Source organism: Vombatus ursinus, unplaced genomic scaffold, assembly GCF_900497805.2.
Source record: "Vombatus ursinus unplaced genomic scaffold, bare-nosed wombat genome assembly UNPS02014830.1, whole genome shotgun sequence".
Taxonomy (NCBI): Eukaryota; Metazoa; Chordata; class Mammalia; order Diprotodontia; family Vombatidae; genus Vombatus; species Vombatus ursinus.
Genome location: NW_020954608.1, coordinates 49,452,115 through 49,479,538, shown reverse-complemented (window position 1 = coordinate 49,479,538; position 27,424 = coordinate 49,452,115). Strand labels below are relative to the sequence as shown.

Sequence of the window (27,424 nt, the reverse complement as noted above, 5' to 3'; positions counted from 1 at the left end):
CTTCTATCTTTATGTTAAAATCATCAGTGAGGTAGAGAAAACTGAAAAAAAAAAGTGTCATATATACTATGCTCCATGAATTAAGCAAAATTATCACTATTTAAAAAAGCACTGCAAAACATCGCTTCCTACAATGCAAAATACAGGTTGGGTTAGAGAGGTTTAAAATGTGATTAAATTGCTGCATCTCATTAAATATTCAATATGCACACAGACTATTCAAAAGTAAGCTATTTAAGGGTAGTAAAAATAAACTCAGTTAGGAAAATCCAGAAAACAAGTGGAAATAATTGTTCTAAGCTACTTAAAAAAGCAAATATGTATCTTTCGATCTCTGTAACATAATGCTGCAAAATCAAAAATGTCATTAAATAAATATAAAAGTAGTATAGGGATATTCAGTACTATTTACTTGTTAAGAACAAATGATCTAACTATTGGTAAATATATTCAATGGCTATATTATTCATGTTTAAATTGATTAATTGATCATATTCTTCCTAAATCTTCAAAATATTTTTTCCAAATATAAACTACAATATGATTATGAGCAAGAATAGAGGAAGAATATCATATCCTTTTCTCAGTTGATAATGATGATGATGATGAAAGGTGATGATGAAGATGATGATGGCTAACATTTATATAGCGCCTACTTTGTGCCAAGTATTGTACTAAATGCTTTACAAATTTTATTTCGTTTGATCCTCACAACAACCCTGTGAGGTAGGTACAGTTATTAACCCCATTTTACAGATGAGGAAACTGAGGCAAGTAGAGGTTAAGTGACTTGCCCATGGTCACACAGCTAAGTATCTGATGCTGCATTTGAACTCAGGTCTTTCTGACTGCAGGCCCCAGTGCTCTGTGCACCTAGCTGCCCCTAAAATATGAGACAAGAGACCTTCTTTCTATCTTTTCATTTTTAGGTAAAATGAGATATTTGCAAAGTGTCTTTTAAACCCTAAAGTGCTATATAAATGCTAGCTATGATAAGTAGCAATAGTACTAGTAAAAGGAAGGTGAAAAGATATGTTGAAAATAAAAGTAAACTAGTATAAAATGATAAAAGTGATACATATTCAGAGTAGTAATTTTTAGAATGAAAAATAAACTTAAGACGCTACTTCATTATTAAGAGCAGGTGAAAGGATCATAGATTTAGAACTGTTAAACCTCAGAGGTCATTGGGATCAACCCACTCTTTCTACAGATGAGGAACTGAGGCCTAGGGCAATGAAGGACCAAATTTGCCCAAGGTCACCGTTATAAGAGTGGTAGGGGCAGGATTTGAATTCAGACCTTCTGACTCCAACTCCAGCTCCAAATAACTATTAGCAATTAACTTGGACTTTGTAATTGCTTTTTTTTAAAAAAACAGAAAAAAATCCCTGCAACCTTTGCAAACTATAACGTACACTTAGGATGAAACAGTGCTTATAATTTAAATTCCACAAATCTGAGGTTCTGTACACAGATACACTAATGATTGCTTTGAAAACAAATTATTTATTCTATTTTTGCTTTTGCAGCATATCAAATGCTTGTAAGATCAGACACACCACAAAGTTCATTGTTTGCTACCTTTCTTTTTTTGTTTGGATGATGATCTGAAGAAGTATAATCCATCTTGCCCTGATGAAACAAGGTAAGTAAAAAGAAATGCCTGTTCAACTTCTAAAATTCGTTATTTTCATTCCAAAATGTCACAGTACATTGTACAGTTAGGTCCCACATACTAAATAAAGGATAACTTAGATTTGTTCTGATTTTAACTTAGATTCCATTACAAAACATCACTCACTAAAATTGCATTATAAGGGAGAAATGTTATCATCCTCTGTTTGAAATACTATCATGTTATCCAGGAATTCTTCTGATGAGTGGTCTTCTGACCACAACAACTATCTCAGGATCAACTAGGCAGCTATTCTGGGACTATTACCCTGATGATGCATAAGCCCACTCTAGCTAGCACCCTCAGCAACATCACCACAAAATATTTGACCATGATGTTGTCAGGATGTGGCAACCTCAGTGTTTCCAGCCCATCAAATATGCCATATACACGTGATCGCCAAATACAATAAATGGAAGGTCAAGAATAGGAACACATTTTGTTTTCATAGTTCCCATCATATTGCAACAGTAATTCTCAACAAGAAAAAAATTTTATTCTTTCTAATTGTTTCTACATGAAAAACAAGCTATACTAACATGCATACAAGATTCATGATTCAGTGAAATACATACCACATAGAAAAAAATGAAAGATTTACTATATGACAATGCTGATGATTCACTGCCTAATATCCTAAATTAAAATTTAATATGGGCTTTTCTTAAGCTTACTTTCTTAGTCTACATAAAATGTTAGATTTAAGTCAGGAAGTCCTGGGTTTGAATCCTGCCTCCAACACTTATTACAAAAACATGTGTGAACATGGACAAATCACTTAACCCCTGGGTACATCAGGTTCCACATTTGTAAAATAAGGATAAAAATATCTATAGTACCTATAACACAAGGTTGCAACAGACTCAAATGAGAAAATCTATGCAAAATGATTTGCAAATTTTAAAATGCTATAAAAATGCCAATTGTTATCATCATTGAAATCTTTGTTATTGTTATTGTTATTTATTTCTGTGATTTATCCACATGTGAAATAGGAAGGCCTAGGAAGGCAGGATACAATGACAAAGTTTTAAAAAGTGGTCAAAAAAAGTTTACCCTATCACATTAATAACCTTTAAAAATACAAGGTATTTTTCCATTTTTCTGATTCTAGAAACAAATGCAATTTAATTTTAATACACAAAGCAATATTTAAGGAGGTAATCTTAACTTCTTACAGGCTCTTGCAAAAAGAAAAAAAAAAAAGAAGGGTATTTCTCTTTCAGAAGAACTTTGCAAATACACATGGGTAAAGTTATAAATATCAGTGATATACCTGTTCTGAGAATCTCCACCAAAAGAATCAGTACAGTAATAAAGCCTCAACAAAACCTCTTGACACAAATAAGACTCCAATCCTTGAAGACTTCTTTTACTTTCTTTGATATCTGTTAGTCTTAACTAACAGATCTAAGACATGATGCAAAGGTCTCATGATGGAAAATGCTATCCACATCCAAAGGAAGAACTATGGAGTTTGAATGCAGATTGAAGCATACTATTTGCTGTTTTTTTCTTCTGTTTTGTTTTGTTTCTTCTTTCTGGTGGTTCCTCCTATTGGTTCTAATTCTTTCTCACATCACTAATGTGAAAATATGTTTAGTAGGAATGTATATGTATAGCCTATATCAGATTGCATGCCACCTTGGGGAGGGAGGGGGAGAAAAATTTTAAAACTCAAATGCTTATGGAAGTGATTGTTGATAAATCAAAATAAATTAATAAAAAAGTGGTGGAGCAGAATGAGGAGATTTTATAGGTGCCGACAGGCTCAAATTGTGGTCTCTTTTTTGACCTTTTAGGTTACGTAGCACAGCATATAAATGGATACATTTAACCAACATTAGTTTCTGAGACTATGCAAATTCTGTGAAATATAGCAGGATTTAAGAACATTAAGAATAAAAGACATTGGATGAACCTAAGGAAGAAAATAGTTATGAAAAATTACCAGTGTATATATATGTGAAATGCTTTTGAAATGTAAATGGGCTAATTTACAACATTGGAAAAGAAAATTCTCTTATGCAAATTTGAAATTACTTTCAAACACACCATTCAGAAATAGGAACGCCAGTGTTCTTTAAAAAAAAACAACTAATTCATAGTATTGGTTGACATTCATTTGTTTTTCCAAATAGAGATGACATTATACTAACTATATTAATCCCCAAACACTTCAAAGCTGCCTGTTTAGAGGAATTGGTAGTAATTTCATCCATCACCAATAACCTATTGGATATTTCAGATTAGATGTTCTAGAGACATCAATTCAACTTGTCCAAAACTGAAACCCATTATTTCCCCTCAAAACCCATTCCTCTTCTAAATTTCCCTATGCCTATCAAGGGTACCACTATTCTTCCAGTTACTATGGTTTAAAACTTCAGGTGGTAAACTAAACATTTGACTGCTTTCTAATGCTAAAATCATGCATTATTATTTCTCAAGTATTTCACAGAAATATATATTTAAATATACATTTCTGTTAAAATAAAAGCTCAAATATTTAAGCATTTAAGAATCAAACATATAAGTAGGCAGACTTCAGAAAAACCTGGAAAGACCTGTATGGACTGATGCTGAGTGAAGTGAGCAGAACCAGGAAAACGTTGTATACGGTAACAGCCATGTTGTGTGATGACTAACGTTGATAGATTTAGCCCTTCTCAGCAATGCAAAGATCTAAGACATCTCCGAAGGCCTCATGATGGAAAATGCTATGCACATTCAAAGAAAGAACTATGGAGTTTGAATGCAGATCGAAGCATACTATTTGCTCTTTTTTTTTCTTCTGTTTTGTTTCCTCTTTCTTGTGGTTCCTTCTATTGGTTCTAATTCTACCTTACAACATGATTAATGTGAAAATATGTTTAATAGGAATGTATATGTATAGCCTATATCAGATTGCATGCCATCTGGGGGAGGAAGGGAGGGAGGGAGGGGGAGAAAAATTTAAAACTTTTGTCAAAAGCTTATGGAAATGATTGCTGATAAATCAAAATAAATTAATAAAAATGGATAAAAAAGAAAAGTACAAGCTAAAAAAAAGAATGAAGCATATAAAATGTGTCTCTAATGAAACTGTGGGGCAAAAACGGTAGAGGATGTGGTCTTGGTTTTTAAAACATAAAGGAGTCTTGCACATATGAGAAAAATGTTAGACAATGTAACAACTAAATATTAAGGGTGTGCTAGACCTTAATGAGTGATAAGTATAGGTACCTGCTATAGTGATAGTAGAAAGCCAAAACTAAGAATAAGACATAATGAAGAAGAAAAAAAAGAAGTAGAAGAAGGTAGAAACGTAAGACATTTATTTGGAAGAAGTTATCTATTAAAGAAAGCCATATATTTAAGGAGATACACATAAGAAAAGTGTATTTAATACATAGTATTATGTATAATGTACATACATTGTAAATACATGTATGTTATGAATTTACATCATATATCACGTACATATAAAATGTACACAGTATATGTGTGTATAGATGTGAAGTGGTGAAGATGTCTATCAAATTTCAATTTGGTACTTTGGCACACATTACTAATGCCTTCTTTTTGTCCTCATTTTTACATCAGAGGGAAAAGAAAAGAAGAAAAAAGCCAGACTCTTTCTACAGTGTTTAACTAGTGCTAGGTTTGTGGGTTTTCTTTAGCCATTTCCCCACAAAACTCCTTCCCCTTATAAAAACTCCATTGCAACTTAAAAGAAGAGTTAAAATTGTTAAGCAAAATGATGCATCCAAAAGACCTCTAGCCCTTTCAATGTCCAGGAGCCTTCATGAGAGAAGCCTCTGCTGCCATGTTGGTGAATCTGTAGTGGATGGTCCTACATAATTGCTCCAGCTTCTTCACCAAGCAAGACAGGCAGGCCTGTAGCACTGAGCCCAATAACCTCAAGGCCTGCAACTCATTTCACTAAGATGGGCTGATCCACCAGAAGATGGTAGGAATGGAGTCCATAGCAAGGTCATGATGGTGGTATTGAAATGAAGGGAAAGTTGGAGGAAACATGCCATCTCCTATAAGAGGATCATTATCAACAAAAATGCTTGCGCCACACTCAATCGTATCTGGTATATCATCTGCAAGAATGAGCCTGGCCCATGCTGGGCTGGGTCTAATGCGCTAATGTCATGGATGTGAAGAACTCTAGCATAGTTACCTGCAAAAGAACTGTCTTATCTGTCAACACAAGAAAAATTAAAGACAATGCTGCAGATTGGCACAATTATTATTGAAATGGGAGACTCTCAACAATACGGAATTTTCTATTGCAAACAAAATAGCAAACATCAAAATCAGTCCACTGACTGAAGACAAGGTGAAATTAGCATGCAACAGCATTACTTTAATTCTCAAGAAGTACATCCAAAATATAATCAGGAGCTTGAGATGTAGTACAAGAAATTTCATAATACTTCAGAAAACTTGACTAAGGTACAGGTGATAATGGAAAAGTTAACATCAACCACCAATGAAATTTATAACCTAGAAAATTACCATCATGGAAATGGAAATTATCAAACACTGCTTTTCCATATATGGCCTACAATTCACTTCTGTGAAGTTTCTCAAAGAAATGTACAAGATGGAAATGCTCTATTGTTGAAGAGCTCACCCATGCTATGAACCAGGATCTCATCCTAAGCTACTTATCTATGAGGTTGTACCAGTCCTACATTGTTTTTTTTTTTGATGAGACATTTAGACATATTTATGGGACAAAACAAGCATTTCTATAACATAGTACAATAAAAAAGATGCTTGCACATGAACCTGCAAATCTACTATGCACAACTTGCTATTCCTCTCAAATATACGACAAAATTATCATGTAAATTTCCTTTTTTTCTTCCCTCCCTCCCACCCCCCCCCGAAATGGCTACCATTAGATGCAAATAGATATATATGTAAAATTACATACTTTTATTTATCAGTTCTTTCTCTGGATGCAGACAGTATCTTTCTTCATATGTCCTTAAAAAGTTAATTTGGATATTTATAATAGTGAAAATAACTTATTTGCTTATTTGTTCTTAAAACAATATTGCTATTACTGTATACAATGTTCTCCTTGTCCTGCTCACTTTGCTCTTCATTATTTTGTGCAGGTCTTTCCATGTTTTTCTAAAATCATTGAGCTCATCATTTCTTATAGCACAGTAGTATTCCATCACAACCATACATCACAACCTATTCAGCTATTCCCCAATTGATGGGCATTCCTGCAACCTCTAGTCCTTTGCCACTACAAAGACAGCTGCCCCAAACATTTTAGAACGTATGGGTTCTTTTCCTTTTCCCCCAATTATCTTTGGAAATAGACCTAGTGGTATTGATGGGTCAAAGGGCACAGGTAGTTTAATATCTCTTTCAGCATAATTCCAGATTGTTCTCCAAAATGGTTGGATCAGTTCACAACCAAAAATGAATGCATCCCAATTTTTCTAACATTTGTCACTTTCCCCTTCTATCATTTTAGCCTATCTGGTAGGTATAAAATGATACCTCAAGGTTGTTTTAATTTGCGTTTCTTTAATCAATAATGATTTATACTCATATGAAAAAATGCCAGCCCTATGTTGAGAACACAGGCTTGACATGGAAAATGTGCTATTTGAAAATGGACAAATATAATTTTTCCAAAATCATCTCACTTTCAAGGCCAAACTTCCAATACCAGAATGAATCTCTCCTCAGAAAAACATGCCAGCTTTGACTAATATATGTCATTGCTGACTCAAACATTTCCCTCCAGGGTCACATTTCTACTTCTTTCCTCACTTGCTGAATGAGTTGCTTTAATCCCACCTTATGAATCTTTTAACATCACTCACTCTATTATTAACTTTTTACAAGGCAGCTAGGTAGGACAGTGAATAGAGTATGGGGCCTGGAGTCAAGAAGACTTCTCTTCCTAAATTCAAATCCTGCCTCAGACACTTACTAGCTGTGACAGCAGGCAAGTCAATTAGCCCTGTTTGTCTCAGTTTCTTCATCTGTACAATGAACTGGAGAAGGAAATGTCAAAACACTTCAGTATCTTTGCCAAGAAAACTCCAAATGGAGCCACAAAGAGTTGGATGAAACTGAAAAATGACTTAACAATAAATGATTAACTTTTTAAAGTTGATGTTAGAAATCCATTCAGTTCCTACTGTAAAACTATGCCCTCTTTATTTGACAAACACTACTAGGAAAACTAGTTATATATCAGGCAGAAAAGGTTTGGATCAACACTTACACATTTCCATAAGTTCCAAATGAATACTCAACCTAAATATAAAAGTTACATTGCTTAAAAAAAATAACACAGGTAATCAGGAGAATGGAAGGAGATACCTTTCACATTTATACCAAAGGATAGAGGTGTTCATAAAAGTTAAAATAGATTTTTTGAATTATATAAAATTAAAAAGTATTTGCACAAACAAAAATGAGACAAATTAGATTGAGAAGTTCAATAAAATAACAGAATAAAATTTGCTATAGGGAATTGATGTAAAAATATGAGACTAAGGGCCATTTCCTAAAAGGTAAGTTATCAAAAGATATGAATAAATAATCTTCAAAATTGAGAAATGCAATTAACAAATAAAAATGTCTTTTTGATGAGACATTTAGACATTTATAGAATAAAACAAGCACAAGGAGAAATGAAAATGATAGCAACACTGATTTCATTTCACATGAAATTGGCAAATATGATAACACACAAACCAGCAACAGTGAATGAGCTATGGGAAGACAGGAACACCAGTACACTGGTGGATCTTTGTACTGGTCCATCCATTCCAACATGTAATTTTCAAGAAAAGTCACTAAATTATTTGAACCCTTGAATCTAACCATTCATCTACTACCAAGCATATAAAAAGTAAGGTCAAAAATGGGTTAGGGAGAAAACCCCATGTTACTTATAGCACATTCTGTGGTAGAAACAACAAACTTGGGGAATTCAAAGAAACCAGAGAAAACCTGTATGGAGTTATATAAAGTAAAGAAAGCAGAATTAAAAAACATGTTTAGAAGGGAAATACCATATTTTATTGCATGATCATCACCACCACATAATTGTCGAACCCTGTTTCTTTTTTTCAGTCCAAAAATTGGTTTATAACCTTTCATTGCATAATTGTCACATGGTATAATTCTATTCATCATGCCGCTTAAAAGGTAAACAAACAGAGCAGCAATGTATTTACCAGTGGCATATGGATATGCATTTATCTCTTGTGCATTACGAGCCTAGAATTCTCAGGACATGCTCATTGTTAGTGTATTTCCAAAAGCCGACTTAGTTTGTTTAGATTGTTGCAGTCCTAACTAAACCCAATGAAGAGCCATAGGCACAAGGGGAGCAGGCGGGCAGGTAAAGCTGCCATGAGTAAGTCACATGATATGGTAAGGCTTGCATCTTCCCAATTTTAACATATATTCATGAGCATTCTGTGCATCCAAATCTTGCACCAAAGACAGTTTGGTAATAAATGATTTTTAAGTAATACTAGTATAATTTTTAAAGCTTCACATAAGGGTCACACCTCACCATTTTTTGCCAAATTTGGTATAAAATCTGTGACAATTATATGGTACAATATTGGTAATAAAGGCAACAAAAATTCAGATTAAGATAAATAATTAATCTTGATTTAGAAAATTGATGAAACATGTTTTTTTCTCTCAGTAAAAAGTTGAAGGGTATTGAGTGTAGAATAGTATGTCAGTAGTGTGTCAGTTTCATTTGCTTAACTTTCTGTTACGGGGGGGAAGCAGAGATACATGTATTAGGCAAATGCTGTGAAAGAAAAAAGCACTGATAATTTAAAACAAATGAAAAGAACAAATATCATAAAGCTCTCTGTATGGTTGCCTTCCACTGGGTCAGTGTCATCCAGTGGAGGCAGAAGTTGGTTGTGGTGAAAAAGAGAACCTGCCCACATAAGGGTATAACCCCTAACTTTGGCTAACAAAGTCAAACCGTCCAATTTTTAAAAAAGGTCTGACAGCATATTCAGCATTCCACCTATGTAGTCTACCTCTTTGAAAGGAAGATTTTATTTATATATATATAATATATATACATATTATATATATATATGTATGTATATCATCATAAATCCTCTGGTACCATTACATCAATCAGAATTGGGTACCTTTTATGATTCTTTTTCTTTACATTACTGTAGTCTCTCTTGCTTTGATTGCTTCATTATATCATTTCATACACATTTTCCCAAGTTTTGGTGAATTCTACATGTTCATTATATCATATGGAATAATAGCATTTTAATACATGAATATTGCATATTTTGCTCAGCTGTTCCCTAATCAATGATAACCAAATTTGTTTCCAAGTTTTCACTACTACAAAAACTATTGCTATGGATATTTTGATATATGTGGGACCTTTCCATCTATCTTTGGACTCCTTGGGTTATACATCATATACAGGGTCAATCTATATGCTAGGCAAAAGTGTATGAACATTTTAATCACTTTTTTATCATAATTCTAAGCTATTTTCCAAAATGAATGGACCAGTTTACAGTTTAATCAATAGTGTTTTAATGTGGCTATCTTCCTACAACCCCTCCAATATTTACTATTTTCAATTTTAGTCATCTTTGCTAATTTATGTAAATAAGGTAGAATCTCAGAGTTGTTTAAATATTCATTTATCTAATTATTACTTGAGGGATTTTCCCCATGTAATTATTAATAGTTTACATGTTTGTTGTTTTTGGTGAGGCAATTGGGGTTAAGAGACTTGCCCAGGGTCACAGAGCTAGTGAGTATTATGTGTCTGAGGTCAGATTTGAACTCAAGTCCTCCTGATTCCAGGGCCAATGCTCTATTCACTGCAGCACCTAGCTGCCCCTTACACGTTTTCCTTAGAAAATTATCCATTCATATCCTATGAGTAATATCTATTTTTGAATGATGGTTTATCAGTTCCTTATATATAATGGATGGGGCACCTAGGTGGCACAGTGGATAGAGAACCTGGATTAGAATCAGAAAGACTTATCTTCCTGGACTCAAATCTGGCCTCAGACATTAACTGTGTGACCCTGGGCAAATCACTTAATCCTGTTTGCCTCAGTTTCCACATCTGTAAAATGAAGAAGAAAATGGCAAACCATCACAGTATCTTTGCCAAGAAAACACCAAATGGGATCACAAAGAGTTGGACATGACTGAAATGACTCAACAACATATATAATGAATATTAGACTTTTAGAGACATTGGAGATATTTCATACAAATATTTTTCTATTCAGGAATTTCTCTTTTTAGAAGAGAAGCCCTAGCTGCATGTGTTTAATTTGTGCAAAATCTTTTAAGTTTTATGTAGCCAAAATCATCTATATTTTATTTGCACAACTATTTCTATCTCTTGTTTGGTTAAGAATTCTCAATTTATTAATAGTTGTGAATAGTCTTTCCTTTCACCCTCCTTTAATTTTTCAGTCATATGATGACCATTTACATTGAGGATAAGTATCCATTTTGACTTTATTGTGATATATGCTGTAAGTTGCTGGTCCAAACCTATTTTCTGGCAGAGAACTTTACATTTTTCCCAGCAGAACTTCTCACATAGAGTGATTTCTGCAGCAGAACTTCTAAAATGGGGATTACTTTCCCTAATATTTGTCTTTTTGGGATGACTGAACACTGGGCTACTCCAGGCAGTTATTTTTCTGGATCTTGCTTTTCTAATTTGTTTCACATTCAAAATTTCTTTTAAAAAAAATGCCATGGTCTCATATGTCCCCTCTGAAGGTTGCTCTGATGTACAGTCTCTGTTCATACATGTTTCTTCCACATGTACATACCATGTGTGAGTACTAGGCACATATTCAAATTGATTTTCCTAACTTTAAAATGGCCACAAAAATGATTTATGAAGAGGATAGAACAATGGTTAAAATGATAGCTAGGGAATCTATGGATCTCATTTCTATGTTTTCAGTTGCTCTAACAACATCGATTATTCATACTGAGAAGAATTGGTAATAAAAACAAGAATAATGATTGCTAAAGAAGAATTTCTTATAATTTGGATTTTCAGGATATAGCTACTGACTTCAAAATTCCTAATTATAAATGATCATGTTGTAAATACTAACTATAGCATCATTCTTCTGAAAGTCAATTCTCCAGCAGCTTCAGCTATGTACAATGTGAGTCTAAAAAAAAATTAAGATCTGTAATTAAAATAGATGCCACTAGGCTCATGTGCTTCAATCGTAGGATATCTCCTTAATCACTAAATCAGAGACAATATTCACTTTTGTTTTATATAAATTTTATGCAAAATTCATTATTTGGTTTTCTGCCAACAGCAGAACAATTAAAAGCTAGGGAATGTGGGGAATGGTGCTACTAAAAGCAGACACATTGATTTTAAGGAAAAGTAAGTTGATTTTGAAGGGAGAAGGCACAATGACTATAATAATAAACAGACACAATTAAAAAACATAGCACTTTGGGGCCACTGAGTTTGAGGGCCAACAGTCCCTCAGTGTCTCCTGAGCCATCACAGTATTATTGGGACTATATTCTAGGAAGGTACATTCAAATATCTTCATGGTAATTTGTACCTTTTTCATGATGTATCACATCCTATCTTATATTAGTCCTATGAGCACTCATCACTTTCTCTATTAAATCATAAATTCTTTAAGGGCATGAGCTGTGACTGTTTCCATCTTTATATACCCTGGGGAACCTATAACAAAGTAGAATTCACTTAATATATGCTTACCATATATTTAATTAAATTTCTATTCATCAAGATAGCCTTAAGTCATCAAGAGAAGGTTATGTTTAGTATGTTCTATATAAGAAGGTAGAGAGCTGTTTAATGGATTTTAGAAGCATTTCCACTAGAGTTGGTTAATATTTTTAAAGTTTTGGTTTTTCAATTATACTGAAAGTTCATTTATGTGACAATTTCCCAATGATGCTAAATAAATGAGGTATTACTACATTAAGACAAGTTATGTCCAACAGACAAATTATACTTAGGCTAAATATGAAACACTCTGGGCTGTAAAACTGCCTATTTCAGACTCAGATGCTATGTGACTAGAAAGCACCATTGGGAAAAAGGAATTAATGTCACATCTACAGAATAGTCTATTTCTTTGGAAACTCTGCTCTAATGACCAAAAAATTGTTAAAAAAAAAAAGGAGGCAAAAATTTATGGAAGATGCATGCATTACAAAGATATAAATTAAATTACAACTTCACTTTACTACAGCTATGCTCACAAGGAAAAAGTATAGTAGGTGTGGGAAATCCAATGATAAGAAATATGAAAAATAGGATTCACAGCTTGACTAAGAATTTATTTTGAATTTTAATCTGGTTGTAAGTCTGCAGAATATTCTATCACTCTGAAAGAAAAAAAAGGTTTTTTAGAAGCAATACTAGAAATCAGACACCAGCATTTAGCTAAAGAGCTAAATGAAAATCATCTAAAGAGAATGATATAGAATTGCTCCATGTGCTCTCTTTTATTATGACTTTGGTCACCATCGTAGCTGAAACCCTTATTGTACTGTCACCTACACTAAAATGTCCTAACTGATCTACCTGTCCCCCATTCCAATCTCCTGACATAGCTGCCAAATTGATTTTTCTTAGGCACATATCTGATCATATCACTCCCCTTCCCAATGAACTCTACTTGCCCCCTATTGCATCAAGGATAAAATACAAACACCTCTCTTTGGCTTTTAAAATGTTATCAGTTAAGATAACATATAGAAAGTGCTTTGCAAACTTTAAAGCACTGTTATTATTTAAAATCCTTTACAACCTGACCCCAATCTATCTTTCTAGATTCACTAGACATTACTCTTCCTCCTAAAAGTCCAGTCAAACTGGCTTTCTCTCCTTCCTCACACACAACACTCTCCGATATCTCCCATATCTATGCCTTTGCATTGGCCTTTCCATGAGTCTAGAATGCATTCACGCCTCACCTCAGTTTTACTATGTTACTATTTCAAGAATAAGAGTGTCTGGCACACAGTAGGCATTTAATGAATACTTCTTGATTGACTGAAGAATGCGTCTCCACTCTCTAGTTATTAGGGACAATAAAGTGTTAACTCTCTCCCGAGCAAAAACAAAACGAAATAAAACAACCTCTTCTCCCCCGCCTTTGAGAAATGCTGCATTGTGAAAATAAAGGGGAAAAGTATTTAAAGAGGGAGAAGAATATCTTGAATAGTGAGTGGACTTGAGGTGGAAGAACCTCACACAGAAGAGAAAAAAATGACCAGGACACTCTTAAGACACAAGAAGGAGGTTCTTCCTCAAGAAGAGTATTTCACTCCCCAAGAGGGGAGTCCATACCCCAGAGAATGCTGATGTGGATCAAAAGGTGCTGCAAGGTGAGAGATCATCTGGCAAGGGTCAGAAGGAGAAGTGGAAGTGGTAGTTGGTCCTGAGACACCTCTTCATTAACAACAAAGGAGAGATCTACTGCTTTATAGGAACGCACACACAACAGCCAGAAAATCTCTCAAGATTTGTCAGGAAGATATGATTATTCACTTCTCATGATTTGTGTGGGGACAAATGATATTCTTTCAAAAAGAAACTAGAAAGAGTCCTGCTAAAGATAAGGAAGCCTAGTAGAAGAAACTGAAGACATCATGAAAAAGGTCATTATTTTCATGCTTGCTACTCATTGAAGTAAGTGAAGGGTTTCAATAGGCAAACACAGATTTGAGAAGTGAATAGCCATTTAATAAGATAGAGCCTGAGAATGAGATTTGTATTTCAGGACCACTGCTTAAAAATTTGAAATGCAAGCTTTCAACCAGAAATGGAATATGCCTAATGAGAGCTGGTAAGAATGCTCTTGCTTTGAGTCTTACAAATCAAATCAAAAGAGTTTTAAAATAAAAAAGTAAGAGGGAAGGAGAAAACTATCTATATATCTATCCACATTGTCAGATTCCCCAAACAGAATGTATTGGAAAAGAAACCACAGCAGAGAAGCACAAAAGTTAACAAAATTTAAGAAAGTATACAGAAAGAATTAAACCTCACAAGTCTTTACACAAATGTGCAAAGTAGGGGCAGCTAGGTGGCACGGTGGATAGAGCACTGGCCCTGAAGTCAGGGGGACCTGAGTTCAAATCTGAACTCAGACTAAACACCTGACACTTACTAGCTGTGTGACTCTGGGCAAATCACTTAACCCCAATTGCCTAAAAAACAAAAACAAAAAAAAATGTGCAAAGTGTAATTAAAAATCAAGATGAACTGGAGATTTTAACAAAAGAAAAATTTGGCTTTATAGGTATGACTGATATTTGGAGGAAGGAGACGCATGACTAGAAAATAACCATGCTAGGATATATCTTACGCAAAAAAAGCAAGATAAGTGAAAGGATATATGCATATGAGAAAATCCAGGCACCAGATGGGAAAGCATATAGAGGAAAACATTCAAGTGAAGATCAACAGAAGCAGAACAAAATAGACATTGTCAGCTGAGTATATTATAGAACACTTGTGGCTTCCTAATATAATGTGGGTGATTTCAATTCTCCATAGATCTGCTGGAGTTCTCTAAGCAGCTAATAATTTCTTTACTTGACTTTGCAAAAAATATCATATTTCAAAAGGTGAAGGAACCAAAAAGGTGAAATGTTGTTCTGGAACTGATGTTCACTAACAAGGAGGACTTGGTTGCTGGTGTAGAAATGATGGGAACCTTAGATGAAAGTTCATCACTTCATCTTAGAGTTTGTGATAGAGAAAGAGAAGAAAGCCAGGAATAGTTTGACAGGCACCACAGATTTGGGGATAGCACATTCCAAAGAGTTTGGAGAAAGGCTACTGTAGACTAAAATTCTACTGGGGAAGTCAGGCCCAGAGGAATAAGAAACTTTTAATAATTAAATTAATGAAGATACAAAATAAACAAAAAATTAAAGAGAAACAAGAGTGAAGGTTAAAAAATATTAGGCTATATTGGGGGAAAAGAAGAGGATCAACAGAAGAAAATCAAAGCTCAGGATGGATAGAATAATGACCACCAATGACAGAGAGAAAAGACAAATCCCTTTAATTATTATTTTACTTTGCTCTGCCAAGGAGAATAATCTTTGCAGTGGAAAGGATAGAACAAAAAAAAAATCTAAGAGGGAACTGCTGCCCACAACAGGTAAGCAGACTATAAGATAGCATCTAATTTCCTTTTTTTCATGTAGTTTATAGATTCAGTTTTCTTCCCTTTTTTGAAAATAGAGATATTATTTAGCCTTTTCCAATTCTTGGGTATGCCCACTTTCTACAAGTTTTCAAAAGATTTCTGACCATGGCTCAGCAGTCATATCACCCAATGGCAGAAATGTCAAACATGAGTCCTATAAGCCACATGCAGCCCACAACACTCTCAAGCATGGCTGGAATCAGATTAAAGTGTAATTGGGAAATATTTAACAATTTTTTAAAAAATACAATAAAACATAGACAATATTAATATGTGGTTTTTTAAGTCTACATCCTTTTCTAATGATACTATTTCCTGGATAAATTTTACACCATTTGTTTAGTTTTTGCATGAAAGTTAGTATTGGTAATATGCTGAGGCCCACTTAAACCCACTTTTTACAGAGTAGGTGCCTAATGTCTTTTGAGATAAAGATTGAATTTGGGCTCAGTGAAAGTGAGTAGGTTGGGGTATTTTTACACAAGTATGTAAACAGAATAAGATATCACATTGAAGAAAAAGTCTGGCAAAGTACAAAATGGCAGGAATTACAAATAGAAAACCAAGATAGTTGTTGCACTCAAAGAACTCACATGCTAACTGAAAGAATAAACACAAATGAGGATTCAGCTACAGGACAAGGAGAAAGCACAGTGGTCATTATGGTGCAGGGACAGAATAGATGACAAGGCCCAAGGGTATCTTTAGGGTGCGTTTGCAGGTCAGATGATCCACATGAACAATGTCCTAAGGCAGTAGGGTCAAACTCAAATAGAAACAGGGGCCACTAAACTGTACATAAGGATCCCTGTGGGCCACTTCTTGACTTAGAAAACCACATATTAATATTATCTTTGTTTTATTGTATTTTTAAAAATTGTTAACTATTTCCCAATTACTCTTTAATCTGGTTCCAGCCACGCTTGAGAGAGAGTGTCATGGGCTGCACATGGTCTGTAGGCCTCATGTTTTACACTTCTGCCATTGGGTATTAAAATAAAAAGCAGATGTGACTGCTGAGCCATGGTCAGAAATCTTTTGAAAGCTTGTAAAAAATAGGCATACCAAAGAACTGGAAATGGATAAATACTGTCTCTATTTTCAAAGAAGGGAAGAAAACTGAATCTATAAATTACAGACCCATGAGTTTGACTTTGATTCCTAGAAACATTTTAGAATATATAAACAGTTAATGAATGTCTAGAAAAAGATCCAACTTTTATTTTATCAGTTTATTGCTTTTTTTTACACTTCTGAGCCTAATGCAAATAGGGTAGTTTGAAATCACCCTTTCTTTCCCAGCCCTATCTATGCATTTGCTTGATCACCTGATTATTTAGTTAAATAATAATTCACTTATCTGCCCTTTCCCTCTTCTAGATGTTCTACCTCAATCTGTTCGCCTCTGTGAGATTCTGCCTCCACTTTATTGCCTTTATTTTCTCAACAATGCTTACAAAGTGAGACTTTAAGGAAAATAACAATGGCAACTAAGTGTGGTACAGTGGATAAGGTGCCAAGCCTGGAGACAGTAATATCTGAGTTCAAATCTGGCCTCAGATACTGACTAGCTGGGCAAGTCACTTTTCTCTGTTTGCCTCAGTTTCCTTATCTGTAAAATGAGCTGGAGAAAGAATGGCAAACCACTCCAGTTATCTTTGCCAAGAAAACCCCAAAAAAGGGTCACAAAGAGTCAGACATAACTGAAAATGACTAAACAACAATTCCCCCTTACAGCACATAAATATTAAATCATCCTTGCTTTCACTCATTCTGTACCTTAACCTCCATCTTTTTAATTTTTTAACATTTGTCTGTTTACTTAGTTAATGATCTACAAGAGAGCAATTTGCTAGTCAAAAAGCACTGCCCAGTTCTCCAGCCTCACAGGCCCATGCAGGAAAAATGAGTCTGATATTACTTTAAAGCCATATTTTCTTACGAAGAAAAATACTCAGTTTTATAGGATAGAAAATGGAGAAGAATAAGACAGTTTCCCTTTCATTTCTCATCCTCATTTATTAATATTGTGTGACTGAAATAGGTATTTCTGATGTTTGAACTGAATTGTGTGAGAGTTTCTCTTTGATGCCAAAGCTCTGGAATTTGACAACCCTATTTCTGGTTGAGTGAAATTTATAGTTCCTCTCTGTTGGGGTTATATGTTAATCTTCATTTTGTTCTTCATTTCTAATATTTCAAGGTAATTTTTCTGCATGAATTCCTGGATCAATATTCAAATTCTTTTTTAAAAATTTTTTCTCCTAGGAGATAAAAAATTGTTCAATTGTCTTGCAAAACTCTGTCCTCTAGGTTAATTGCATTGGTTTATAGAAAGCAAGTCTTTTTCCAGATTTGCCATTTTGAAATTTTATTCTGTTTCTTGCTCTTCTATTTCAAAATTTGTGTATTTCATTTGGGTCATTCTATTCTATCTAGAATACTCAGTTTTATTAAGCATTTTAGCCAACTACTCCAAGCTTTTGAGACTCTTGTTCTTGTCTTCTTTCTTTCTTTTTTTTTTTTTTTTTACTTTCAGTACTTTTAGGTCCATATTTATATATGTCACAACAAACTTTCTATCTCATATTATGTTTCTCAACCAATATGAGGTTCTTATGATAAGCTCATTCTCTATTCTGAACATCATATTCTGATATTGTTATTTTTTAGTTTTGTACTTTCCTTTCCAAGATTTTTACTCATTTTTTTTACTCTCATATTTATTTATTTATTTATTTATTGCTATCAGGGTCTCTTTTTTTCTTAATCATTTCTTCAGTTTTTATGCCAGTTTTTCTGGTATATATCCCCTCTCCTGTTTATTGTTCTTTTACTCACTATGGCACATCTGTTACTGTTCTGAAGAGATGATGTGGAGATGAGCAAATGAGCTTAGTCATAAACACTGCACCATCTTGCCAGAATGCCCTATTATATGCTGTTTAAAGTGTATTTATTTTCTGAGTTATGTTCTATTTAAGCTAATGTCAAAATAGTTTATATTCATTCCATGTCTGTACGTGCATATTTATATGCATGGGTAATGTGAGTGGTCAACATGGAATAAAAAATTAGCCATGGATATTCCACATAGACATGGTTAATATATGACTATATACACACACCAGTGTGTTTTTCAATTAAGAAAACACAAAGTTTCCTCAGTTTCAAATACAAAAAATAAAGTCTCAGAGGAATCTATGATTGAAGCATAGACTTTTAAAGGGATAAAGTATTTCCCTATTTTTATCTAATAACCTGTTCTATTACCAAATAGGCAAAGACTACAAAACAACCTTTAAATAGAATTATTCAGGAAAAAATACTTGAATTTTCTCCTCAAAATAAAATTACTTTACAGAATAATTAGTCAATCAAGGGTCACTTAAGGGGAATTCCCCACTATACCACATCCAACAAATGAATCTCAGCCTTTTCTTAAAGGAGGAACCAACCACTTTTCATCACAACCAGTTCCACTTTTGAAGGCCCCTAATTTTAAGGCATCCTATCTAAATTTGCCTTTTTACAACTTTATTCCATTATTCCTGGCTCTGCCTTCTGGGTCCAAACAGAACACATCTGATCTTTCTTTTTTACATGATAGCCCTTCAACTTCCTACACAAAGCTATAATGTCCCTCCATCCACCCTAATGCTCTTCCTCTCCAGGGAAAACTACCAATTTTTCAACTGACCCTCATATGATGTGGACTGAAGGCCCTTCAGCATCCTGGTTTCTCTGCTCTGGACACTTTCCATCTTATTAAGCATCTTTCTTATACTATGATACCATGAACTAAACACAGTTCTCTAAAGGTGATCTGGCTAGGGCAGAGAGTATAGCATACTTAGTATTTTTTTTTTTTTTGCAGTATCTCATTAAGATAGTTGGGGGCTATATCAATATACTTACAAATTTTTGAAGTTACTCATTCTTTTTTTATTTTTAATGGTAATTTTTATATTTTTTTTGTTTTCAACATTTACTTCCACAAGATTTTGAGTTCCAAATTTTCATCCCATCTCGCCCCTCCCCCCACCCCAAGATGGGATGCATTCTGCTTTCCCTTCTACCTCTCCCCCCCTTCTCTTATCCCCTTCCCCTTCAATTTTCCGGTAGGGCAGGATGGACTTCTGTACCCCATTTCCTGTATTTCTTATTTCCCAGTTGCATGTGAAAACATTTTTTTTAAACATGTGTTTTTAAAACTTTGGGTTCCAAATTTTCTCCCTTCCTCCTTCCCCACCCACCCTCATTGAGAAGGCAAGCAACTAAATATAGGTTATATATGTGCAGTTATGCAAAACACTTCCATAGTAGACATGTTGTGAAAAACTAACTCTATTTCCCTTAATCCTATCCTGCCCAACCATTTATTTTATTCTTTCTTTTGACCCTGTCCCTCCTCAGAAGTATTTGCTTCTGATTACTCCCTTTCCCAATCTATCCTCCTCTCTATCATTCCCCTACTCTCTTGTCCCCTTCCCCACCTATTTTCCTGTAGGTAAGACAGATTTGCACACCCAGTTGAGTGTGTATGTTATTCCTCCCTTAAATCAAATCCTATGAGAACAAGATTCACTCATTCCCTCTCACCTTCCCCCATTTCCCCTCCACTGTAAGAGCCTTTTCTTTTCTGTTTTTTTTTTTTTTGTGGGATAACTTACCCCATTCTACCTCTCCCTTTCTCCTTCTCCTAGTATATTCCTCTCTAACCCCTTAATTTTATTCTCCACATATGACCCCTTCATTTTCAACTCGCCCTGTGCCCTCTATCTATCTATCTATATCTATATATACATACATATAATTTTTTCCCCTCCAACTACCCTAATACTGACACAGGTCTCATGAGTTACAAATATCATCTTTCCATGCAGGAATATAAACAACTCAACCTTAATAAGTCTCTTATGATTCTCTCTTTCCTGTTTACCTCTTCATGTTCCACTCGAGTCTTGTATTTGAAAATCAAATTTTCTATTCAGCTCTGGTCTTTTCATTAGGAATGCTTGAAAGTCCTCAATTTCACTGAATGACCATTTTTTTCCCCTGCAGGATTATACTCAGTTTTGCTGGGTAGGTGATTCTTGATTGCAATCCTATCTCCTTTGCTTGGTCCTTTAATGTAGAAGCTGCTAAATCTTGTGTTATCCTGATTGTGTTTCCACAATACTTGAATTGTTTCTTTCTGGCTGCTTGTAATATTTTCTCCTTGACCTGGGGACTCTGGAATTTGGCTGCAATATTTCTAGGAGTTTTCCTTTGGGGATCTCTTTCAGGAGGAGATTGGTGGATTCTTTCAATTTCTATTTTGCCCTCTGGTTCTAAAATATCAGGGCAGTTTTCCTTGATAATTTCTTGAAAGATGATGTCTAGGCTCTTTTTTTGATCATGGCTTTCAGATAGTCCAATAATTTTTAAATTCTCTCTCCTGTATCTATTTTCCAGGTCAGTTGTTTTTCCAATGAGATATTTCACATTGTTTTCTAATTTTTCATTCTTTTGGATTTGTTTTATAGTGTCTTGATTGCTCATAAAGTCACTAACTTCCAATTGCTCTATTCTAATTTTTAAGGAAGTATTTTCTTCAGTAAGCTTTTGGACTTCCTTTTCCATTTGGCCAATTTTGGTTTTTAGGGCATTCTTCTCCTCATTGGCTTTTTGGACCTCTTTTGCCATTTGGGTTAGGCTATTTTTTAAGGTGTTATTTTCTTCAGTATTTTTTTGGGTCTCCTTTAGCAAGCTGTTGAAATGTTTTTTAATGATTTTCTTGCATCACTCTCAGTTTTTCCTCTACTTCTCTTACTTGCTTCTCAAAATCCCTTTTGAGCTCTTCCAAGGCCTGGGATTGATTCATATTTTTCTTGGAGGCTTTGGATGTAGGAGCTTTGGCTTTGTTGTCTTCTTCTGGTTATGTGTTTTGATCTTCTTTGTCACCAAAGTAAGATAATGTAGCCTGACTCTTTTCGCGCTGCTTACTCATGATCCCGGCCAATTACTTGAGTTTTAAACTCTTTGTTAAGGTAAAAGTCTACTTCCAATGTGAAGAGTGTACTGTCCCAAGCTTTGGGGGTTTGTACAGCTGTTTTCAGAGGTACTTCTAGGGACCTGTAAATTTTCAGTTCTTCCAAGGTGGTATGATAAGGGGTGAGGTGTTTTCTCTCCACCGCCACAACAAGCTCCACCACACCAGCATTCCTCCTCGCCCCAGGACCGCCCCTCAGAACTGTGACCCAGATCCAAGCACTGGTAAAGCAAGAGATTCCTGCCTCAGCACTGGCAAAGAGATCTCTGCAATACCCCTCTGATCAGTCACTTGATTCCCCTTCAGTCTGTGGGCTGGAAACTCGAGACTTGTGGCTGAGACCTAGCTCCTCTCTCACCGCAGTCACAGACTTTTCCCACTGACCTTCTAAGTTGTCTTTGGCGTTCATGGGTTGAGAAGTCTGGAAAGTGCCACAGCTGCCCGAGATTCCGTCCTCTGAGGTCTACTCCAGGGTTGCTGTGGCCTGCACGCCCACGCCAAACTGTGCTCCTCTCCCCGCCCAGTGCGATATACCTTTCAGATCAACCATCCAGGCTGTCTTTGGCTGGAAATTTGTTTCACTCTGTCTTTTTGTGGATTCTGCTGCTTTAGAATTTGTTTAGAGTCATTTTTTTAGGTATTTGGAGGGTTTTGGGAGAGAGCTCAAGACAGTCACTGCTTTCCCTCTGCCATCTTGGCTCCGCCCCTAAAGTTACACATTCTATTACATTGTTGGAGGAACCTACCTTGAAGATAGATGGATAAAACGTAAAACTAAAGCTTTCATACCAATCAATATATACCTTTTAAAAGTATAGACATCAAATACTAAATTAGAAAGACAAGTCAACATCAAAATTTGTTCATGGGAGGCATTATGTCCAGTTTATTGAAACATACAATGGATCATATAGGCCATACAGTAACTACATAAGTAAGAACAGAGGCCAAAAATTTTAATGTAATGTAGAACATTATTCTTGGAATTCTAGGAATTTAAAAACTATTGCTTTACTGTAAGACAATAAAATCAGAAAGGCAATTTGAAGCCTAGAAATCTTGATCCCTTTTGACACAATATATTTTTCAGAAATGCCTAAGATTGCTCTGCAAATGATCCCATCATATTTGTCTGAATACGAGGGTGCACCTTAAAAAACTCAAGTGTGACTTACAATGTTATTTTTTGAATCTATAATTTTATATATATTTTTTCAAAGATATCTTATTTCAGAGGGAAAGTCTGTATTTGGACCAGTGTGTTATTCCTCAATTCTCAAAAGCAACAACAACAACAACAACAAAAGACCTGGCAGAACTGAAGCATTGACAGTATACGATGCCAAGTGGGAAGTGTGCTTCGAAATACCACAGGGAAGGACCTTGACATTTTTTGTGGATGCTGTCCAGAGCCACCAACATTAAAAATACTCAGGAGTCATGATTAAGAGACCTTGTTAACTGCCAAATTGCAATCAACTTGATTAGACCTCAGCCTGGAAGGCAGTCCGACGGAAGCAAAATCCAAGGGTAGTGTCACAGCAAGTATCTTCTATACTTCAAAATGCATGCTAGTAACAAAGAAACTATTGCTTAATTTTCTTAAAGAATAGTGTTTAATATAGCCTTCAAAAGTACATAGTACTACTAAAAATTCAGATCAACTAGCATAAGGTTGGTTCCCAAAATATAATTGAGTATTAGACACAAAATAAGTATCTAAACAAGAATTAAAAATTCATTTCTTAAAAATCATCCAAGAATAGAAATACTATATCAAATAAATGAACCATACCATATAGAGCTTTTGCACTTGTTTTGGAGTTAGGATCTCTGTCCATCTGGGGAAATGTGGGTGACCCATAACCACTGTAATAAAACAAAGACATCAAGTTAAAGTCCAGAGTGAGTTATAAAATTCTAGAATCCTACAAAATACAATTCCAAAATTACTTTGTATTTTCAATAGAAAACAGAAGCCACGTGCTAGGCTAAGTAGGATGAGCGATATGTTTTTTTTCCTTCTCCAAACTCTGATCATTTACATAGTCAAAGAAATGTAACATACATCAAAACTGATCTTAATTATGAACTAAATGCAGTTCCTAAGTTCCAGTCAAAAGAGTGGAAAATTGTTGCCATAATTTTAGTTATAGAGAAGTTTTCCATAGTCAGTGATATAATCTATTGATCCAGTTACAAGCTCTCAATTATATATGTTTTATTGAATGGATAAATGTTTTCAGGTATGTGAGAAGTTAAAAGATAATTTTATTCACTAATTTCAAATACTTTTTCCTACAACCATAACATCAAACATCAAAATTTGATTTATTTGAATTTTGCTTTTTCTTCATTCTCCTATTACTTTTTTTCTTATAGATGTTAATGATATTTTCCAGCTACAGAGAAAAGAAGCAAAGTATAACTTAAATACAATATGAGTAACTTGAAACTAGAGAATGATAAAGACATGGCTCCAAATATTGGCTAATACAAAACGTTTCATAGAAAGGTAATAAAAACCATAACATAACAAAAAAATCACCCAGGCCTGGATGAAATGGATTACAGGACCTGAAAGAACTAGGAGGTCAACTGGTAGTAGTCTTTGAAAAATCATGTGAACAGGAGAAAAGCTATCAGATCCTGATATACAAAAGGAGGTATAGGCTGTATTTCATAATATAATCCAGTGAGCTTGATCAATTCCTGGCAAAATTTTACAAAGCATTAATAAAGAGATTAGTTTTAAGCACTTAGATAGTACTGAAATGATTGCTATGAGATTGAATGGGTTTCTCAGGAAGAAACCATGCCAAATGAAATAAAAGTATGTTAAAATAAAATATATATTTTTTATTTTTTAATTGTGATTTGTTTAGTAACTTTAAACCTAAAATGTAGTTTTAAATAAAGTTTGGACTTGTCTGTAAAAAACAAACAAACAAGTTTATTAGACTGGTAGATCTTGAGAATGTTACAGAAATAGCAAAAATGGGATTCAACAAGACATCTGATGTTTTCTTATAAAAATTTTGTGGACAGGATGGAGAGTTGTGGGCTGAATATGCGTGCGTGTGTGTGTGTGCGCAAGTGCACATATGTTTACTAGTCTAGTCATATGGATTTGTAATTGGTTAATTGTTAACCAATCAGAGTTGACTTCTACCCATCGAGAACACCCACTCTTCCAAGGGTTTATAAGTATGAGTGGCCTCCATGATTTCATTTATGAGAGAAAGCTAAATGACCATCATTTTATTAATTATCTGCTAGCCACAATTAATAAAATTGATTATTAATTACCCAGAAATTATGTCTCTCAAACTTTTTATATGTCACACTAATAGAATGTCAATGGAAATTTGGCCTCAGCTAAAACAGATTCTTACTTATTAGGACAAAGATATACAAGACTTGCTTATTAAATGTGCACATGGAGAGCAAACCCGAAAGAGATTGGAAGCATGTTGGATAGCAGAATTGTGATCCAAAATATCAAGAAAGACAAATTCAATAAAATACATATTTTTTTCAATTTCACTTTCAAAATTTTATCAGTATGGATAACCCCAGTGCAGCCTAAATTCTTTCACTGAGTAGTCTGTCTTCATATGATTTTATTTGGCTAGAAAACGTATCAATTGGTGGACCATCTTCTGGTGATGAACCTTTTTTAATTTAGGATATTCACAGACCATCACTGGCCCACATCATAAATCTTTCCAGCATCAGAACATATTCCTAGAGCTTGGTGACTGCTGGTGTAGTCTTCAAGGAACAGGGTCACCCTCATATCATAATGATGCTAGAGTTTATAAACTTGGTTTTTAAAAAAATATTTTGAGAATTGTATTTCAATATAAACTAAGGGTTTTAAAAATCTACTTCATGAGTATTAAATGAGGGAGATATAAAAAATAAACAAAAAAACCAGTTTACATGAAAAAGGGTTTTACTAGACCACAGACTCAAAAGTTTCAAGTGATTGTCATGGTGGTAAAAAAAAAAAATGCCACTGAGCTGTTAGGCTACATTAAGACAAGCACAGTATCTAAAACAGAAAGGCTATATAGTCATACTATACTCGGTACTGCTGATACTATATCTAAACTACTATGGTTAGTTCTGGTTAATTTATTTCACTAAAGCTACTGATATGTATGTCCAAAGGTGGTTGGTCAGAGTAGTGTGGGGACTCCAATGTGAAGATCAATTGAAAGAAATAGGGATGTTTAGCTTTGGGAAAAGAAGATTTACTGGGTATTAGGCTGCTATCTCCAAATATTTGAAGAATCATTACATGGAAGACAGACATTCTGTCTGGTCACTAAGAAATGGAGCACTAGTGAAGATGAGTCAGATTTTAGCTTGACAGGAGGAAAAACTTTCTAAAGGGTTAAGTTGTCTGGAAGTATAATGTACTGCTAATAAGTGTCTGGAATCAGATTTGAACTCAGGAAGATGAGTATTCCTGACTCCAGTCCTATCCGTCTATCCACTTGCCACCTAGCTGATACATACATACACATACACACACACAAACACACACACACACACACGAGCTTGCACACTGTGATCTGGCCAAACTGGCCTTCTCTCTTTTCCTCATACCTGGTATTTTATCTCCTGCCTCCTTTTCTTTGCACTAGCAGTACCTCCTGCCTGGAATGACTCTCACTTCATTCCTGCTTCATAGAATCCCACTCTTCCTACAAGATGTGGCTCCAACATCACCTTTCCTTATTCTCATAACTGCAGTGCCCTCTCTCTCAAACTACCTTGTATCTATTGTTTTTATACTTATTCTGTTTATAATTACATATGTACTTAATACCTATCTTGTTGGAATATAAATGCCTTGTAAGCAAAGGTTCTATTTGTACCTCCAATGGCTAGCACAAAGTAGGAGGTGCTTAGTAAGTACTTATTTATTAACTGTTATCATTGATTTACTCAGGCATCTCACTCTGACTAGATGCTGCAAAGTTTTAAAGGCAATATGTACTAAAAGTGAACCGCAATGGATATTGCTGAGATATCTGACAAGGAAAATAAACTAACTTTGCATTTGAAAATATGAAATGATATGCATGACAAACCCCTTTCCCAAAAATTAATTTATCCTTCCAACTTACTTCACTTGAGAAGGGTAACTTCCAAAGCCACTGGGATGGTTGGAAATATGTCCATTCATCCTGGCCGTCACTCCCTCACAGCTATATTCTATAAAAAAAAGAAAGATATGAATTTAATATAGTTAACATAGGTAGATAGAGACAAAAAAGAGAGGTCTGCACATTTTAATTCAAAGCAAGTTGGCATAACCATGCTGAATTTCAAAAGGAAATGTCTAAAATATCAAAATCTATTAAACCAATAAGAAACAAATTAGTCTTGAATCTCAAAGTACATAAGCATACTTTATCCTGGACAGAATGTTATTTTTTA

General features: G+C 34.6%; 1 protein-coding gene across 5 annotated transcripts in view; it reads right to left on the bottom strand.

The window, feature by feature from the left end:
* Positions 1-27,424, bottom strand: part of EPS8 (epidermal growth factor receptor pathway substrate 8) — a 263,667-nt gene that overhangs the window by 89,609 nt on the left and 146,634 nt on the right. For all 5 annotated transcript variants that reach the window (XM_027838793.1, XM_027838797.1, XM_027838794.1 and 2 more), the window contains 2 exons: positions 27,112-27,199; positions 23,766-23,839 (listed from right to left, as the gene is read on the bottom strand). In XM_027838793.1, the coding sequence (XP_027694594.1) occupies positions 23,766-23,839; positions 27,112-27,199 (162 nt within the window). The remainder of the gene's footprint in view (positions 1-23,765; positions 23,840-27,111; positions 27,200-27,424) is intronic.